The sequence below is a fragment of the Colletotrichum acutatum genome (genome assembly GCF_030867785.1).
Source record: "Colletotrichum acutatum strain CBS 112980 chromosome Unknown BDZ83scaffold_208, whole genome shotgun sequence".
Lineage (NCBI taxonomy): Eukaryota > Fungi > Ascomycota > Sordariomycetes > Glomerellales > Glomerellaceae > Colletotrichum > Colletotrichum acutatum.
Window position 1 is genome coordinate 15570 of NW_026849202.1, and position 18547 is coordinate 34116.

The 18547-nt window shown below is 49.0% G+C and overlaps 4 protein-coding genes across 4 annotated transcripts; 2 read left to right on the forward strand and 2 right to left on the reverse strand.

The window, feature by feature from the left end:
• Positions 1-5898: 5898 nt before the first annotated feature.
• On the forward strand, positions 5899-6726 carry BDZ83DRAFT_593214 (uncharacterized protein; the record flags this gene model as incomplete). Its single annotated transcript, XM_060506606.1, has 1 exon — positions 5899-6726. The coding sequence occupies one exon, from the start codon at positions 5899-5901 to the stop codon at positions 6724-6726; it is 828 nt and encodes a 275-aa protein (XP_060358069.1).
• A 3315-nt stretch (positions 6727-10041) lies between these two features.
• Positions 10042-10863, forward strand: BDZ83DRAFT_735886 (uncharacterized protein; the record flags this gene model as incomplete). The annotated part of the gene is made up of 2 exons (XM_060512977.1): positions 10042-10099; positions 10155-10863. The coding sequence occupies exon 2, from the start codon at positions 10180-10182 to the stop codon at positions 10861-10863; it is 684 nt and encodes a 227-aa protein (XP_060358070.1). The 5' UTR covers positions 10042-10099; positions 10155-10179.
• A 1266-nt stretch (positions 10864-12129) lies between these two features.
• Positions 12130-12964, reverse strand: BDZ83DRAFT_684873 (uncharacterized protein). Its single transcript, XM_060511246.1, has 3 exons — positions 12724-12964; positions 12582-12659; positions 12130-12507 (listed from the first exon to the last, which is right to left on the reverse strand). The coding sequence occupies exons 1-2, from the start codon at positions 12827-12829 to the stop codon at positions 12604-12606; spliced, it is 162 nt and encodes a 53-aa protein (XP_060358071.1). The 5' UTR covers positions 12830-12964; the 3' UTR covers positions 12130-12507; positions 12582-12603.
• A 3746-nt stretch (positions 12965-16710) lies between these two features.
• On the reverse strand, positions 16711-17748 carry BDZ83DRAFT_593189 (isoflavone reductase; the record flags this gene model as incomplete). Its single annotated transcript, XM_060506605.1, has 3 exons — positions 16711-17163; positions 17233-17661; positions 17719-17748. The coding sequence occupies 3 exons, from the start codon at positions 17746-17748 to the stop codon at positions 16711-16713; spliced, it is 912 nt and encodes a 303-aa protein (XP_060358072.1).
• Positions 17749-18547: the final 799 nt, after the last annotated feature.

Below are 18547 nucleotides of genomic sequence, written 5' to 3' on the forward strand. Positions count from 1 at the left end.
ATGCCTAGTGTGATGTTCTGTCATGACTTGGAGGTTCCAAGAATACGGCACTGCTAGGCGACGGGCGGGACTCGACGGCGAGATATGGTCGCCATGGTGAAGGAAACCACATGGAAAGAACCGGGTCTGTCAGAGACGGGAGTGACTCTGGATTGGGAGCAGTGCTCGAGAAGTGAAGGGCCCGGTGTTCCAGTGATGATCTCAGAGGGTGGAGATGGCACCAGGAACACGGTGGATAACTTGCTAAGAATCTGGAGGATCTTCGACCATGAGGAGAAGCGGAGTCTGATGGAGCAAGGTTGTCAAGTTGATAACCCTTGCGTTGCTCCGTTCATTGGGCGGTTGTTTCGACGTTTGTCGACGGCGCATCGGTGGGGTCCACAAGAGGCAGTCGTAAGTGGGGTTGATGGATGAAGTTTCTTTGTATGCTTGCAAAGTCTGTTTCTTTTCTCCCGCCGGCCGCCTCCAACGGTGCGGTTCGACGGCGTGGATGGCGTGAACGGCGTAGGCGGGTGGACTCGAGGTTGGACAACTCGCGTGGTAAGAAGACAAGCGGGAAAATCCAAAAGGTCCCATCTTGCTGCCTTCCTCAGTTTCCCCCCTGCCTAGTGGCTTTCGCTTAGCGTGCTCTAGCCAGGGGTAGCCTAGCCTGTCGGATGACCGAGACGACCGATCGAAGCCAATCACTGACAGCCTTGGCCAAATTGGGACGGACATGTGGGGCATCGCCAGCTCTATCCGGTGGGCCCGTCGCTGCCTCGCTGGGCAACTGCCAACTTCAGGAAAACATCGCGCCTTCCTCGTACAGGAGGGCACAGCTCGGCTAACACGGAAGTCGCCAACTGAGATGTTCTTGCCGTCTAAGGTACTACGTTTCTTTTTCTACACAATTCTTCGACACCTTGGGCATTCTGTCTGCCTCCTGGAAACTTAGGCAAGATCAGTACGTATCGTGGATTTATGCATCCCAATGGGAGGGACCTGACTTCTTCCCGCATCCTTGGACCTTCTCTTTCTCCCGCCCGCATTCCTCGACAAGACATCCAACTATCAACTCTGCATGAGCTCGACTCAGGGACCTTACTATAGCTACACAGCATAGTTTTCAAGCTTAATGCTAGTCTTTTTCATACGATGGGACAACAATCGCCACCTTCTAGGCCCTACCTTTCGTTCACTTGACAACTCTCCGTCAGGTGGTAGCCAGCCGTTCCTTCCACCGCTAATCCCAATCAGGACACGACAAAAACGCGCTCTCAAGTCTCTACCTTGGCCTCACGAATGCTCACTACGCCCTCTCTCACACTCTCTTAACTTACGAAAAGACCGAATTACGGCCATGGCCTAAGAAAAGAAATCAAGCTTGAGGCTTTTTGGCACCCTGGCCGCGCCTAATGCACAATGCTGCACCCCGTCGCCTTACTCGCCCGCCCTTTTCCGTCTTCTCTTCCTTGCAGCTCGCCGCTTGCTAGTTCGCTTTTCCCCTCACGCCGCCGCATCACGCGTTGCCATGAGGGTTGCTACAAGACCTGTTGTCTTTTGTCCACTCGCCATCCTCATTGGAAAAGTTCTTTGGCATAGCGAGATGACGATGGACGCCCATGAGGTAATTTCGCGCGGATTTCCACCGCTCCATCCCACCACCTCCGAATACTCACCCGCCTACCTAGAGTATTGCTACTCACACTCAACTTTTCTCCCCAGATTGTCGGCACTTTACAGCATCATCCCACCATCTCTGGCCCACGGGCTGCCTAGCAGGGTTTGTCGTCGGCTACATTCGCCCGACCAACCACCTGGCTGAGTCACTTTATTGCGGCACAGCGCTGCATAGTCACATCGTCGCTTGACCTAAATCTCACGATGGATACGAGAACCTCCTCACTTCCGGCGAGGGCCGCGGGGTTCCCGCCACTCTGCATCGCATCGCTTCGCCCCAGTGCTGACCGATCTTCGTGGGCCAAAACAAGCTTTTGACCTCTACATCTGCAGTACAAATCATGTCGTTCGCACGACGATATTCACCGCAAGTCGACTATGCCTTTGATATAGTTCTACGGCTTGTCGATTCTCTATGTGGTCCAAGTTGCACGTATTTCGACATTCGGCGAGCATGTTATCGCGCTAGTCTGACTGAGATCTGGGGAAGTTGGGCGGCATAACATTCCATTTTCGCGAACATGCTCAAAAATGTCGATCAAGCCTCACCTAACCCTCGCACGTGCTTCTCGTCCATGGAATTCCTACTGCAAACCTACGGACGGCCGCAGTATCCAGTAGGAACGCAATGGGCGAGTGGTCAACTTGAGCTGGCAGCTTGGCGATCAAGCCACTCCCTTGCACCCACGGCCAGGCGCAACGTTGCTTCATGCTGGGCCGCCACGACGCCGCCTGAATGGCTTGTTCAATCAAATCTTCCTGTGCAAATTTCTGTTAACTCCTGGAGTACAGCTTTTGGTCGACATACGTTTACTGTCAACTGCACGGGTCTGGGTTCTTGACCGAGACTTCTTCAGGGACGCGCCCATCATTGCTTTCTTCTCCAATTCTTGGCTTCTTCAAACCCTCGGGCCCGCCGGCAAACACGAGGTGCAGCTGGGAAACCCTTCCTTTGCATCCATATTGCAGCCTATGCTTCGGGTGCCTCGGCTTTCTCAACTCAACTGTTTAACTTGCTTTTTCTCCAACACCCAGTAAATATTGCTCGAATCAGATCATGATGCTGGACTCGTCTCGTGACGTCAATTCACCCCTTGTTGCACCGATCACGGTCCACTACGCTAAATCGCCTCGGCCCCGCGGGACTCCCTCCGTGAGTGCCAAGCGGGCCAAGACTAAGAGACCCCGTAGCCTTCGATTGTTTAGCTTCTGTCGATTGGCCACTCACAAGACGACCGTCCAGTCACACAAAACGCGCAGCCATTGCTAGTCTCTCCCGAGTGTTTGGCTCTACTTCGTTAGCTGGACGTCCATGTATGCACCTACATATGTTGATTGGATCTCGTTTTAGTCAACTAAGGCGTTAATTGTCTTTTTGAGTTATCGTACCGAACTCGTATCCACAGCCTTCAGCTATAATCTAGCAGAGTCAACGAAAGGTGGCTGCTAATGGGAGGGAGAGACCTGACAAGTGGTGCAAGAAAGCCAGGAATAGACGTAACGCCACGATACGGTGCACCTCTTTGCGATTCATGACTCCAGCCCGTTTGCGGTTGAGGCACGAGTTGGTTCTGCTAAAGACGCATCAAACTAGAAATCTCGCAGCCATCTTCATGGTTCAAAAAGGCCTCGATCATTCGGAAATTTGAACACGAGCGCTGCTCCCGGTGTTCCAAATTCCGAAATGATTGGGTTCGTGTTAAATGAAAGAAGTCTTGAATAGTTCCCTCTACTATTACAACTCATGACGATTAATCGACTAATTTAGTTCAGAATAAAAAGACAAAAAGCTCAATTCAGTCCACCGTGTCAGCCGTGCACGATACCTCACTTGCCTCGCTCGCAACAACATGACACTTTCATCAATGACCAACTTGCAATAGTCGGCCGAAACTATACGACGCATTCGGTCTTCAAAACTCAAAAACATACGGATCGTAAGTTGCCTCTACCTTATGCGATAACCAGCCTTCTGAATCGTCGTCTATCTACCTCATACAATATTAGCTTATTCAGATCGTCACCAGCATCACTCACAGGACAGTCGTTTGATACAATGGACCAGCAATTCCCCTCTCCGAATGATACATCAACCGCCACCAACGTAGCAGTTGCACCAGCAAGTACTAAAATTTGATACCGATGAGATCCAGGCCTAACTGACACAAGTGATACCATTTGTCCTGATGCAAGCCCATCTGTCCACTGCGGACGTTGCATGACTACATGACTACACGGTGGGAGACTGGGCAAAGGAGAGCTTGGTTTTATTGGTACTGTGCTCTCAGATGAACAATTAGTAAGTTCTACAGCAATTACCCGGCTTTCATAAGGTCCCTATTTCAGGGCTGATCGTACCCATAGCCTAGTAAGTTCTAGCGAGGGTGACAAAATAGTATGCTGGTCACAGGCCAACACAAGAGCAGCCGTCTTCCTGTTGGTTCAACCTCCATTAGTCTCCCTCTCCTAAGTTTACGAGAATATACCCCTACCAGAAAAACCTAAAAGTGAAGAGCTCAGAGAATAAAAGTAGTTTGGAGGATACATGTAGTAGTAGCAACAGAAATGAAGGAAGCCTGAGCGTCAAATCGTTCTGTCACCCACTTGTATGTCCTGCAACACATTCACTGATAATTATATGACTCGTAAATCTGGCAACGATGGGGCAGCATCTCCTACCAAATCGGGATTCGGAGGTCCAGCTTGGTGATTGAGCATCTTCAGCATCATCGTCATTTGAATGAGAACTAGGAGAACCTCGTATTTCAGGGGATAGACAGTCGCACTTACCTAGAGGTTGGCTTGACGGCTTAAAGAAGGAGCGGAAAATAGGGCAACGATTGCTTAGGTTTTCGTGACGCCTTAGCCTCTCTTGTATTAGGCATCACAGTCCTATGCACACATCAGTATCCTCTCGGGATTCATTTTGAAAATCATTCACGGTATTAGTCGTTTGCAATGGAAAGTCTAGTCCAGATCACCTGGATTTTGCCGCACGCTCTATCAACCCACGAACACCTTACTCTGGCAAGCCATCCGCCGACGCGTCACGTGTTAGACATAGTTGGCAGTGCCGTCAAGTCTGGAATTCTCCACCATCCAAGCAATAGAAAAAAGAACGTTGATAGTGTTCTTGGAGGCACTACATAGATGGCGGCGAAAGCTGAGCGTTCTCAAAGTATTTCCAGCTACGCCACCAATCAAGGACCATCAAAATGATTGAAACAATCATTCTAGACCATTGAAGTCTCCTGGGTACTTATCATGGTGAACCAGAGCACAGGGGCCATTGTAAACTATTACGCCGTTCATCCCGACTGAGACCTCTGCAGCGTAAGGCAGCTTATGCATGTCAACGCCTAGATGTGAATGATAGTCAGCAGTCTACGATAACATACTGCAGTAGCCGGCGAGGCGCCAGGCCTGAATGATCTCCCCCGGTACGTCTAGGCACTAGCCGAAAACGCCCCGCCGCAGCACATGCTAAGCCCTGCAGTCCTGGGCGATCGGCTGGCGGTGTTTCTCAAGGCAGACAGACGCGGCCGCGCATCAATGCCTGTAAAGTGCCTGTAAATGGGGAAAGGGGGAAAAAGAATACCGCTAAATTACCTTATACATCAAACACCCACGCTATTGCAACACCTAAGATTTCCTGTTGAACAGAATGGATCCGAGATAATCACCAAACGCTGAAGGTTATGAAGGCGGACGGACAGATGCTTGAGGATCGCATTCTCAGCTACTTAGTCACATAGAGCTCACGCATGTGTCTCCAGGCGGGCCAGGAGACAGACAGGTAGCGATGTCTCAATTCCTGCGCCGCCGACCTCATGTTTTGCAACAAATCCGGGGTTCCAGTGGTGACCAATCAGCGACTATCATTCTAACAAAAGTAGATTGACATGAATTCTCTCCTTCAGGCTTAGTGCCTAGTAGCGCTCACTGCCTCCAGCGTATTTGCCAAACTGAGAATAGCCTCCTTCTGTCAGTCACGACGTCACTGTCACCCGTAACGGCTATATATCAGGTGCCAAGCGACGCCGAGACGTCTCTCAGATTCACAATCACCTCGTCAAAGACAGTTAAACGAAATCATCACCACTCGAAACTTCCTCGACGCTATCTAAGCCATAACGACAGCTGAATTCCTCCGGTAGACATAGGTCGTGCCACTTATTATTCCATAACATCAGAGTACCGCATTCGAAGCGTGCTAATCATTCCCAACCCATCTCAATCATGAGCTCAGTCTCGTCTGGAAACTCGGACTACGGCGACGCGCCACCTGGTTACAAGGAAGCGATCGAGTCAGGAAGCTTCGTGTCACCAAGCGACAGTGGTATAATCAGCCAACTTGACATCCAAGCCATTGGCTATGACACGAACCAGGCCCTCACGGGTAACGTGCTGGAGAATATCCCCGTGCACCGCGTTGGCTCTGGCGAGCTAGAGTACACATCCATTCGGCTGAAGAAGAGCTCCAACTCATGCGCTCTCATCCGCGGGCCTGACTCTAGCCAGGCACCTCTGATATCAACAATCTACCGTTGGGGCCCCGGCCGGCGTCCCAGAATGAGGATTCTTGCCCCGGGAACTACTGCCACGGTGGAAGAGGCAATCAACTCGGACCACCTCGTCTGCGAGGTAGTCGAGGTCAAGAGCCGTAACATGATGTCGCGCTCGCAGGAACTCAAGACGTCGTTCGGCACCTTTGAGTGGCGCTACGGAGGGCGCGACGAGCGCAAGGAAGCCTCCCAGGCGTCCTCACTCCTGGTCTTGGAACGCACCGACGACGCCGCCTCTGCCTTGGCCGGTAACGGTGGCAAGGTAGGCAAGCGCGGCGTTCCAGTCGCTCAGCTTGTGCGCAACAAGGAGCTTCGTACTCAAGGCACGAGTCGCTGGATGGGCGGCAATGGCGGTCGTTTGATTATGAACCTTGGAATGTGGGCGGACGACAAGAAAACGACTACCAAGGACGCCGAAGCTTTCATCGTCGCCAGCTGTATCCTCATGCTCAAACGAGAGGCTGATCGGTTCAAAGACAACACGATTGCCGCCGTTGTCTAAGTCAGATGAGATCGTTTACGTGTAGACGATGAGACTATCTATGAGGAGGCCTGTGAGCGGCGAATAGTGTTTTTTCTTTTTTAGAACATGGCGTCAGGTGTGAAAGGAAGTGCTTACGAAGACTGCAATATATCTTGTTGGTATTTGGGCTTTTTGTGGCACAACCATGCTTAGACCCTTTTCGAAGTTTTGTTTCACGGGCTTACCGTGTTGTTGGACACAGATCAAGCAAGTCGCTATCGACCTCTAAGTCTAATGCATCTAATCAAGTGCTGGATAGCATCGAGATGTTTCTCTCCGGTTTTCTTCAATCCTGATACTGTTTAGCACCTTGAATGAGGTACGGCATCTGGAAACACCAAGCCTTCAACATGGAGTAACATGGATCAATACTTGATTTGTTTCATCTTTCATGATCCGCACGTACCTACAAGTTTGACGTTATCCAGCACTCGATGGGATGTATATATTGCTCGTAGGTAGCCGATGAAATACATCGCCCAAGGTATTCGCAGGGTCAGCGGACAAACTACAGTCGTGCAAAATCTTGATGGAAGGACCCAAATTGTTCTAGTGTTCGGAAGTCATTATTAAATGAGAGATTCTTAGTCCTGCGAGCAATTCTGGATCTCATGATGATGTTAGTAGGTATGTACCCTAATGCCATCTAGAAACTTTCTATCCGGCACTTCAGTCCGAATGTAGGAGCTTTCACTGCAAAAGCAATGGAAGTTGTAGGACTGTTCAACTTCCGATATATCGAGGGCTTGTCATTGGCTGTGATGTCTCGCTGGCTGCGTGTGTGGCGCAGCACGTCAGCCCAATGAACTTCCGTATCGTATGCCCATCACATTGTTTGCTATGCTATCAAAGGTTCGAAGAACCTGAAATTCGAAGCCAAAGGCCTTCCGTACCTGGCATGACTTTTCCTCATTCCTCGTCCCAAGAGCTGCTCTGACGTAGACAATAGGAGAAATTCACGTCTAGCTTGCGTTCTACCTCGGAGCCGCTATTGAGGGCACTGCCACAATACAGATGGGAAGGGGCTCATCGTTCATGCAGCAAAGTGAACCCGAAGCAGAAGTTGTTCGACGAGTTGCTTGATAACGCGAAGTCAGTGTGACCTGTCCTTGCGATGTCATTCGAGCATCAACCGGGATTCGTTGCAGGCTTTCAGTGAGTTTCTCTACTTCCACTTTAAGGTACTAGCAACTGGACTTCCCTAACTTTACTGATTCGTACAGGTCTGCTGCAAGATCTGCTTCGTCTTTCTCTGCGGTTTTCCAAATGACGCCCTTTCTGCAACAGAACGATCTGTTTTCTGGGAAGCAAAGAGCAATACAACCCAGTTACGCAGCGACTTTGGACCTCACGGTCGCTCTTGAGCAAGCCTGGCTACATGACGATGATACTATTGGCGCTGTGAGCCTGATACCAGGTGCCATGACGGAATCAGAGCCATTTGAGGTGTAATCAGCTTCGACAATGAAATGGGGTCGAAGCGGTACAAAGAGAAAGGCAACTCAAGAAGAGGTGGATTAAAAACTTCGATATCAAGGATATGCCCGGGTACAAGTCGACATTGATGGATCTGGTTGCACGGCAGAAATGGATATTTCATGGATCCAACGAACAGACTGTGGGAGTACATGGAACCGATCTCCGCAGTTCTGAAGCCCCAGTCAGGCCACAGATTCAGGGCTGCATTGAGTTGGAAGACCTTCATGAAAGGATGCGGGATGATCTGAACGAGATGGAGTCCCAATTTACAGACTAGCGTGAATCACGAGAGACGTTATTGCACACATTTATTCTACTCAGCTACCTTAGTAAAGTAGAAAGAGTGAATACAAAAGACGATTTTCTTCGAGATCACTAACTTGCTGTGCCGACAACCATCTCACACGTTGATCTCGCTAATTGTTCCCCTATTTCACAGTGAAAAGCTCATGAAGAGGCTGTTTGGCAGGCATACACTTTGCTCGAATAGTTTTTTTTAAATTGCTGGGTGCACAAAGCACTTCTTCCGAGAAGGTTGCGTCTCAAATCGTGTAGGTTGGCTCCGGGGGCATCCTAAATATCTCTCAGAACTTGCTTGCTGGCCCAAAGCTGCTCGCCAACACGGCAGGGTCATCTAGTGCACTAAAGAGGACATAGTGTTAGTCGACTCTCGCTCCTTACAGTCATGCTGCCGCAATGATTTACGCGGCTATGCTCGCGGTTTCACGGGGAAGCAGCTTGCAGGCTTTAGGAGAAAAGCATGAAACGAAAGCACAGAGATAGAATATATGAAGACGGGTCTGGTCCCTCACGTAAGGATCAAGGCAGTACAAGGAGAGTGTGGAGAGCGATGACAACAACGTTCCTATAAGGACTTAAAGACTACGACTAAAGAGAAGGAAAGCTTACAAGATTTCCAGAGAAACAGGTCCAGGTCTCTCACCTTTTGGTTCCAGTGGAAGGGTTAAACGAAGCCAAGCGCGGGTTCGAGCATAGTTGCGACTTACCCGGAAGAGGCTCGGCATGAAATGAGCAATGGAGGCATCGCATTTTCTTTTTCCGGAAATGATGGACGGTCATTCAAGTGCACAAGCATGGTGGATTACTTACAGTCTCATGGTTACTAGTATGATTTGTCTGCTTGTAAGGATGGCGTCAGGTCACAAGGGTTAAAGGAGCATTTGAGAAAGTCCTTCAATGTCAAGACCCTGTTGAAGCACTCTCCACTACATGTCCGTGGCAGTAATCCGCAAATTGTGGAACTAGCCTTTCGTCGACCATTGCAGACTGCGGTTACAATCTTTTCGTTTCTGGCACCGTCGAGTTTGAAAGAATTGGCTTGGGAGGAGGCAATGATGCCCTACAGGGAAGTCACCTTTGACTGGAGGTGATACGCTACTAGTCGTTAAGACATCTTCCCTTTCAAAGATGGGCAACAGAAGATTTTGAGAAACCGTTTCTAGTTGTTTCCAAACCACAGACAGCAGCCTTTGCAAGTTGGTTCGTTTGCTGTCAGACTACTTTATCTGCCCAATAGCCTGCATTTGCCAAGAATGAAGCATCTAAACCTCATGGTACTACTACTGGTCAGTCTTCCAAACTCCGACGCATCACCATGGCCCCGCTAGGTATTCCCCGTGGATCTTCGCGGAAAAGATCGGCTTCACCGTTACCTAGCGATGTAAATGGCCGCTACCATTTACGCAGCAAGGCAAAGGTATTCAAATTTATCTTGTCATCGACCCTGAATTTCGAATATCATATGACTAGACTGACTTGCTCCCATTTATTTGTCAACGAATTTGTCCCTGGCCACCGGATCAAAAGCTAACCTTCTCAAGAGAGCGAAAGTAGGCAAGAAGCTAGGTTTCTTGTAAGTCTCTACATCGAAGGTACAGAGTGGGCTGAAGCTGACAACAACATACTAGATCACTGCCAGCTGAGTTACGCAACATGATCTATGACCTTACTCTCGTACAAAGACGGATAATCATCTGCTGGGATCATAGCAACATGCGTTTCCGACACCATCGAGACCATCGTGTCTCTGGCTCTCTCCTACGCACCTGTAAGACAATTCACGCCGATGCCAGAGCTCTGATGTACTCGACTACATTTGAGATTGAGAACATGGATTATCTCGAAAGATGGCTGAAGAGAGTCGGTCCGGGAGCTGTCAACATACGGGAAATTAAATTGACACGCTCGTTCCAAGCATCCTTTGCTCAAAGTTACGGGGTCAATCTTCCGGTATGGAACCAGAGAGATTACAGGGCTACCACGCGAAGGGTTGCCAAACTACTCGGTGGCTGCCAACATCTCGAAAGTCTGGACTTGGGCTTCCTGTACACCACGGTGTACCAGACGACGACCCTCATCGAGAACAAAGATAAACCTGCGTACTGGCAAAGGGAGGCACGACTTCTTGCCGAAATGGTGTTCAGCGATTTGTCAGTCTTGCTAGTAGCAGCCAAGGCTTCCGGCAAAACACTGGATCAAGTGGCAGGCTTACCTAAAATTCACCACAAGAACTTTGATTGTATTGAACACCACCCCTCCAGTTTGGGGAATGGCCAGCCACGTCGAGAGACAGCTTGTCACATGAAGTTGTTGATTGCGAAGCACATCGGAAACTAATCACCACCCCAGAAGCCAAATAGCACAGCTTCTTTGGCATGGTAGTCCATCTACATCACAGCAACCGGATACTGGATGAGCACCAACGGCTCAAGATGTGTTGAGTCTATTGGAGAGCGATTAGCGTTCCAACGATTGGCTTGCTCTCGATGATCGTCGGAGTAATACTCGACAAACAAGCAAGAAGCGGGCATCACCGGCAAGATGGATCGTGCTAGCGTCTGATGACACCGGGAAGGACGGCATCTGCTTGGGCAGCAGATGGAAGACATGCAACGGATTAGGCTGATACTTGGAGGTCAAAAGCAGCATAGCTATCAATCCCAATTTCCTACATTAGTTATTAGCAAAAAGAAGTGCAATCCATAAATTGAACATGGCTTTACTTACCGGCACTGCTGAGATATCTGGCTTATTCTGTTTACCCCGCTCGTCCATTCTTAGGGCACCAGATAATCCTGCTATGTGCATTAGTGATCAGTCATGTTTCTAGGTTTCTGAAAGGGGTAACTAGCCGGAAAAGAGAGAGTTCGGGCAGAGAAAGATTGTGATGTCTCTCGTTGCAGGAGAGAACGATTTCCGTCATCATGATGAACGGCGTCGGCTTTTGGAGAGGGAAGACTGAGAATGGACTTGTTGCATTGAAGACAGCCCATATTCGAAATCTCGGGCCTGAAAAAGAAATTTGGTCAACGAATTGTTTTGCGGACTTCGGGGGGATTTGGGTGAAAGAGGTAGGGCTCTTTTAGAGCAAGCTTGGCCATGCCTTCCACCTGGGAACAGTCGATCGCTCATCATCATTTTTCAAGTTAGATGTTGCACAACTATAAGATGCAGGGGACCCATCGATACACAGATAATTACCTAGAGCATAGGAGGGCCTGTTATCACGAACCGAGTGTGCCATCATGATCAGACACCGCACTCCGGGGCGACACTTGAAATCAAACAAATCCGCCTGTATCATGATTTGTTGAAACAATTCCGTGGCGAATGGCGTAGCCGTTTGGCGCATTGGCCAGTGTTTTTGGCAGGAATTAAAGGAATGGTCTTTATGGTATGTAATGACTAGCCAGAGGATTAGGATCTAGTGTCTAAAATTGGTATGGTGATAACAAGGAAGAACTTGGTTCGACTTCAAACAAAACATACCTCAACACTGGCCATTGATCCTAGCCCAATTCTCTGAGCAATCTGTAACTGTTTGCGTGAACAAATATTTCCAATCCACGTCGCGCGCAAAAATTCAGAATATGTAATTTGAATGCTTATACGAATTTATAGGGTATCAAATGGAGCGTCTGCTTCTAAATTACAAAAATTTGTATGGCCAAATGACCTCGCTCTGTGAAAGCTGTCGGTGCCTCTGAATGATGCATTGTATCTCGTGATATCTGGCAGGTTGACTTCGGATTGCTAGCGGGACATGGAGCCATAGGGCATAGGCCGCAGCATCGCCTTGCTTGTGTCGATATTGATTATGCCAGCCCTTTACTCATGCCATTGTGACAAGTATTACTGGTGTCCTGCACCTGGTTTGATGTGGGTATTAGTTAAGAAGCGTCGAACTTGATATTTGCGCTGTCTCTGTTTCGGCGTTCGCAGTCTTTCGTAATGTTCGTTGGGGTGCTTTGTCACTGCAACCTAGAGTTACGCACATCAGCTTCCGCTCTTGACAAGTAGCTGGGTCCTCTAGTCATATAGAAAATCGGGATTACCTTTCTAGTGACGTTCGGTTGTTCACCGGTGGTTGATCCAGTAAATGAAGCCGCCCACACCAAATATACATGTACCAGCTGTGCACATAAGTCAGCTCAAGTTTGGGTGACAACCATGCAGCTCTGATGTTAATTCACTGACCCACTGCCAGTGTCTCTAGTACGGTGTGGTCGACGCTTCTTTTCATGATTTCGTGTCCGACCTCCATCATCCCCTCCTGGATGAGTCGCGTATCGAGAACAGGCATGTTGATTAAATGGGTAAGGTAGATAAGGAACCACGATTTCGATGGACCAACGAAAGAGCGCAAATGAGTGCAAATAATCAGAACAGACGGAGATGCGCAACGATCACCGGGATCAAGAACCTGAACGAGTTTTTCTTTTGCGGACAAACTAAAACAAAGTTGTGGTTCTGGGTGCCCATATATCATCAAATCCTAGGTCTCTCCGATCGCGTCGGTCCCGCATCACAACCATGCCGGTGCGACGGGGGAGGGCCGGGGTTCGTGGGATAATCACCAGATAATGCCAAGAGATCCGAAGCGCCAATCTGGGTCTGTATGGTCATTCCCACACACGCGGGCTTGGGAATGGGCTCATGTCATCTCATTTCGGTTTCAAAAGGGGTTGCAGCAAATGCGAGAGGATTGCGTTATCACGTTCAGAGGAGATGGTTCCATTGACTAAAAGGTAGTTTCGGGGCCGCCCTTGAACTGGGCTGGTACCGGGCCTAGGGGTCGCATTCTCGTCGAAGAACCCCACCAACTCATCTGTCACCTGGGGTTTGTGGGTTTACTCCAACCTTGATTTGCGGATCTGCGAACCGCTGCCGATGATTACTGGACAATTCAACTCACTATTCTACTTCAACGCGCTGTCACCTGCACCTCAAGAAGTTGAAGCCATTCAGTCAACGCCTCTTTTCTCATTCACCTTCCAATACAGCAGTCCTTTTTCTCTTCAAGTTTTACCAACAGCACAGCCTCACACCATTGTCCTGCGACTTTATCGTGATGTGAAGCCCAAGTGAGTCCATTCTGAGGCGAGAACACTGTGGCCCCCCACCGTTTCAGCCTCCTGAAACAAGGAGGATCTACGGAGAGTTGCGTGAACCCCTGCCCGACTGAATGCCGCGTCGGCTCATCTACCCTCTCCGTCCGCCGGCCAGAGCATTTCATTACATTAGACGGCGAGGAGTTCTTCATCGTCCAATGTCAGGAACCAATCCAGCGATCACGTTCCTCGGTTGCAATTTTGCAGGCCAGTGGAAACGAGCGCCGCTTCAGCCGCATCCAATTGATAGACACCACTCGCTCAACTTCGTCCTATTAAGATTCCCGAGTCCGACCTACTTGGATATCCATATGTCCATAACTGGCCCATTGTGATAAAGTTTTTACCTTTTGTAACGCTGGTAGCCAAGCTACAAACCTCACTTGGCAGCCGTGGCTCCCCTGATGTGACAAGCCGCGACGTCTTGGCCAAGCTCTTGGCCTCGTATCTTCCAGCGCTGCCGCGTCGGCACTTACGTGTGATTTGAGACGACCCAAGAATTTTCGGCCGCAGGAATATTCAATATTATCTTCCACAATTAACAGTGACCACGGTTGTCAGAAGCATTAGTTTAGCTTTCGAAGAACGATCGATCAGGCTCTCGATGATGATCTTGTCGATCAAGGGCTTTTATAAAGTCTTTCACCCAGCCACCCTGACCTGCCCCCTTTCCCCCCTTCTTCAAATTCACACCGATGAAGAGCTCAGACATCAGCGCCACTGTGATACGGAGGCAAATTAGAAGAATACCACCTGTACATTGGTTCAGTAGCCGGATGATGCAGAGGGTACTACCCCAACTCTCATTGACGTGCTTCATTGTTCAAGGTCTCGCGTTGCAAAATCCGTATAATAAATTCTGACTGACGGTTTTGCCATTAGTTGTCGAAGCTTTGGTTATGCGCAGCCTTCATTGACATGTTGTGGAGTCGGTTCACGATCTGATACCTCGGAGCCTGTCATCCAGCTCAATTCTCCGTTAACAGAATCCGGCAAGTGGATTGGTTGAAGCGAACTGATGATGAGGTTTCAGGTTTCTAGCCATAACGCATTAATAGCAAGCAGTAATGGAGCTATCGTTCTTTAATTCTCTTAGGGTAAGCATATCACCATGGGTTTTCAAGGTGGACGTTTCGAGATGGACTCCGCAACTACTTGATATCTAGGATCGGCAGAACAGACATCAACGTTTAGATTGCCGCAAACGCAATGTAATGTAGCCCTATCTTCGAAACTGAAATATCGCCGCAGACTGCGAAACGTAAGTACTTATCCAAATGGGTAAAGTAACTTCATCTTGGGGTTCTTAGAAAGCCGCCCCAGTGCATAAGCTCATGCTGTCCTGGTATACCTCATGTGTTCATAATGACTCGGCTATGGTCATATTTGGATTAAATTTTCGTTCAGAACTTAGCCAAAGGACAATCTTCTGATTAACGAGAATGCTTATGGGCACACCCGTGGACTGAATGACGAAGCAGCCCGCCACCCCCCCCCCCCCTTCTCGAGCCAAAAAAGGAAAAAAAAACGGACTCATTATACGTTGCGTTAAGGTAGGTTCAAATACACTACTGGCCTACCGGATTTCAAGATGCGTCTAGTTTCGACCGACACGAAAGAATATGTCCTGAGATCAAAAGACGTTGAGAATCCATATCTTGTCCCAGATAGAAAAGAAGAAGCTTACGATCGATTTCACTCAGCTAATCAATACAGACTACAATACTTCGAATCTGCAGTTTTTACGATTTCACTTGTATCTAGTCTCAGATTGTAGTTGCACAAAGCAAATCAGACGCCATAGAGAACTAGGACTCGTCTTAACTCAGTTCGATTTGTAGTGTTCGGCGTAGGTAGGTTTAGTGTTTGTAATAGCACAAGTGATCTAGTTTTACATGTATTAGCCAAAGTGGCCTCCATCGATATAGATGCCTCCAAAATCATAGCATTGAGCTAGAGTATTACTGTTGCGAGGTTCGATACAAGAGCACCGACGGTGAATTTAATCCGTGACTATTTCACGTCCTATCAAAGGGACCTGGAGCTTTTCTCCCAGAAGCTTTCCACATGAAAATCTCTCTCATCTGCGGATCTTATTGGAGAAGCAGTGAACGCATATATAGAAGTTCTTACAATATTGCCAGCAATCGTGATTGCTGGCTCGTTGATACTCGATCTTCCGAAAAGTCGTGGAAGCTATCGGAATGATCCTCCATCGCTTGACGAGCGACCTCTAGCCAATAATCGCAAGACTGACTCCATCGTAGTATGCAGATCACAATATTCAGACTTGACAGCTCTGGTTCCTCGCGCGATATAATTTATTCAGGGGATGAGTACCTGATGGACTTACCACCAATAATTGAGAAAGTAACTCCGGAGACTAGAGTGATTTAATCAAGCAAAATTCCGCTGGCGAGGCCTGAATCACTTATGACCAGTCAATATCCTTGCTTCCTGTCCAGCCACGTTGTTTATTGAATGCCTCGGGCTCCTGGTTCGTGAGGCATTCGCCGAGAACTTCTCTGTCTTTTCACATTTTATGTCAAACTAAGCCTCTTGTTCACTGTTGACGAAACTCCATCACTTAGTTCAAATGTTTCAGAATCAGAATCCGTGGGCCAAGAATTGAGTGGCCTAGAGTGCATTCAGGCTTTAGGTCAAATGGGTGGAGTAAGCTTTTGCGTTTGACCTCGTGATCTATTAGTTGAAATAAGCACTCACTAAAGCAAGCCAGATACCAGTTTGCGCGAAAGCTGTCTAAAAATTATACTCCATTAGGCTGTACAACGAACCCTTGGAGGAAAGTCATGTTGTACAGTTAATCTGGAAGAACACGAGACTTTACAGAGTGATCACAGACTGAACGCAAAGCGTGCAATGGAGAATGGAGAGGGAAGACTGTGCTTCAAAACGACAGTTGAATTGCACTTGAAAACACACTCGTGCAACAAAAGGTTGGGCTTCATAGGAAACGCCTGTTTGAAAACATTGAAGACACCTATGAAATGAAGATTCTGAATTCAGACAGACTTTACTCATTTTACTCGTCTAGATTGCCATTCGGCTTTTTCTATGTACTGTGCTCCTTGATGTATCTTCTGACAACCTCCCGCAAGTCACTTTGGGGAAGTTCCAGAATCTTGTTTGACTTATCTTCCTCTTTGATAGTGTGGCCAGGTACGTCGCCAAACCAGTACTTTTGCAAAAACTCTTCAAAGGGGAAACGTCCCCCAGCCTTGAGCTTCTCCTTACCCTCCTTCTCTGCCTCATCGGCAGTCTTATGCTCGACTGTGAACTTTGACCCCGTCTCCTCTTCAAACAGCTTGTGGAGCTGGTTCTGTGTGACTTCGAATTCGACAATGTTAATGTACTTATTGGCGGTTTCGGCGGGGTGTTGCAGCACCGCGACAATGCCCTCAGCGAGGAAAGCAAGCGATGTCGTCGAGACCTTCTGGTTTCCGGAGTCGAAGATTGTGATGCTCTTGTTCTCGAGTGAAATACCGTAGATTCCTCGGGTGATGCTCTGTTAGGAAGCAGTTAATTACGCTTTCAGAGATTCAGACAAGTTGAAATGTCGATGGCGAGGACTTACCCAATCGAAGAAAAGACTTGTACCAATACCAGTCCAGGTGAAGCTTGGGTTAGCCTCGGCCTTCTTGATCAAGTAGTCGACAGCGGCCGTCTTGGACTTGAGCCAGTCGCCAAGAATCTCACCCTCCAAGGTGCGTGTGTTGAGGCCATACTCGGACGGGATGAAGCGCTTCACGCCAGCAGCGATCGCCGCATCGATGAGCGGGTCTTGTGAACCGGGGACGATGACAGCGACAGTGGAGATGGCAGAGATGACGGCATCCTGACCGGCGAAGGCGGCCGTGAGGGACTCAACAGACGACAGGTCTGCCTTGCGGACGGCGACGCCAGATGGGAATGTTGCGGTGGAAGCTTCGCGGGAGATGGCTGTTACTTCAAATTTCTTTTCCAGGAGGGCTTTGACGACTCGCAGACCAACGAGGCCGGATGCCTAGATTCAGTTGTGAGCTTCGGTCTCATGTCGCAGTGTCGTCGAATTACTACTTACACCAACGACGGCAACTGTTTTGATGGACATTTTGAATAGTATTTAATATTGATCGACGAATAGAGCGCAACGAAAACCCGAGAGAGCGAAGACTACGCATGCAAGGCACCAGATCTAGCTATTTATACGTGAAGATAGAGCCTACAAACAAGGGGAGTTCTGCCCCTCCAACCCCTCCATCCCCGTCATGAACCCTAAGGTTTGCGCCATCTAGCATGCCGGTTCTGGTTCCGCGGAGTGCAACCCTACGCGGGGGCTCTATATTCAAGCTTCCCCGAAGACAAAAAATAGTGATATTTTCGCAGCGATACCCACGCAGTTGCCCTTGCATCATTTTAGATCGACAATATGCCGCTGGTGGCCCTGGTAGAGCCTGGTAAGGTGGCATGAGAGACCCCATATAGTCCTTGTTTATGGGTCGAAGCCCGGGTGTCCTTGCCGGGTAACAATGGCGAGTCAGGACACCCGGCTCCCACTTTGTGCAACCTGTTATCTAGACGGCTCCCACTCCTCACTTTCCACCTTCCATAAGTTTAGTGAAGAGTAGGTTTTTGAATAACTTGGCACACACTTGCATAGCCCTCGGTTTCTCCAGGCGGTTCCTTCGCCATCGGGACTGGCCGTCTGCGGTACCTGACGGCAGCACCGTGACAGGGAGGTTTCCGACATTCCGCACCTGGATGTGCTTGAAGATAAACTGCCGCAGCTGCAAGCCGAACATGGGTCACGGCTACGGCCCGGAAAGACATTTAGCTCCGTGGAGTCCATTACTACCTACTGTGACGTAGCTGGCCGTCGCACTGCCGGCCTATCTCACGGGATCTTTCGT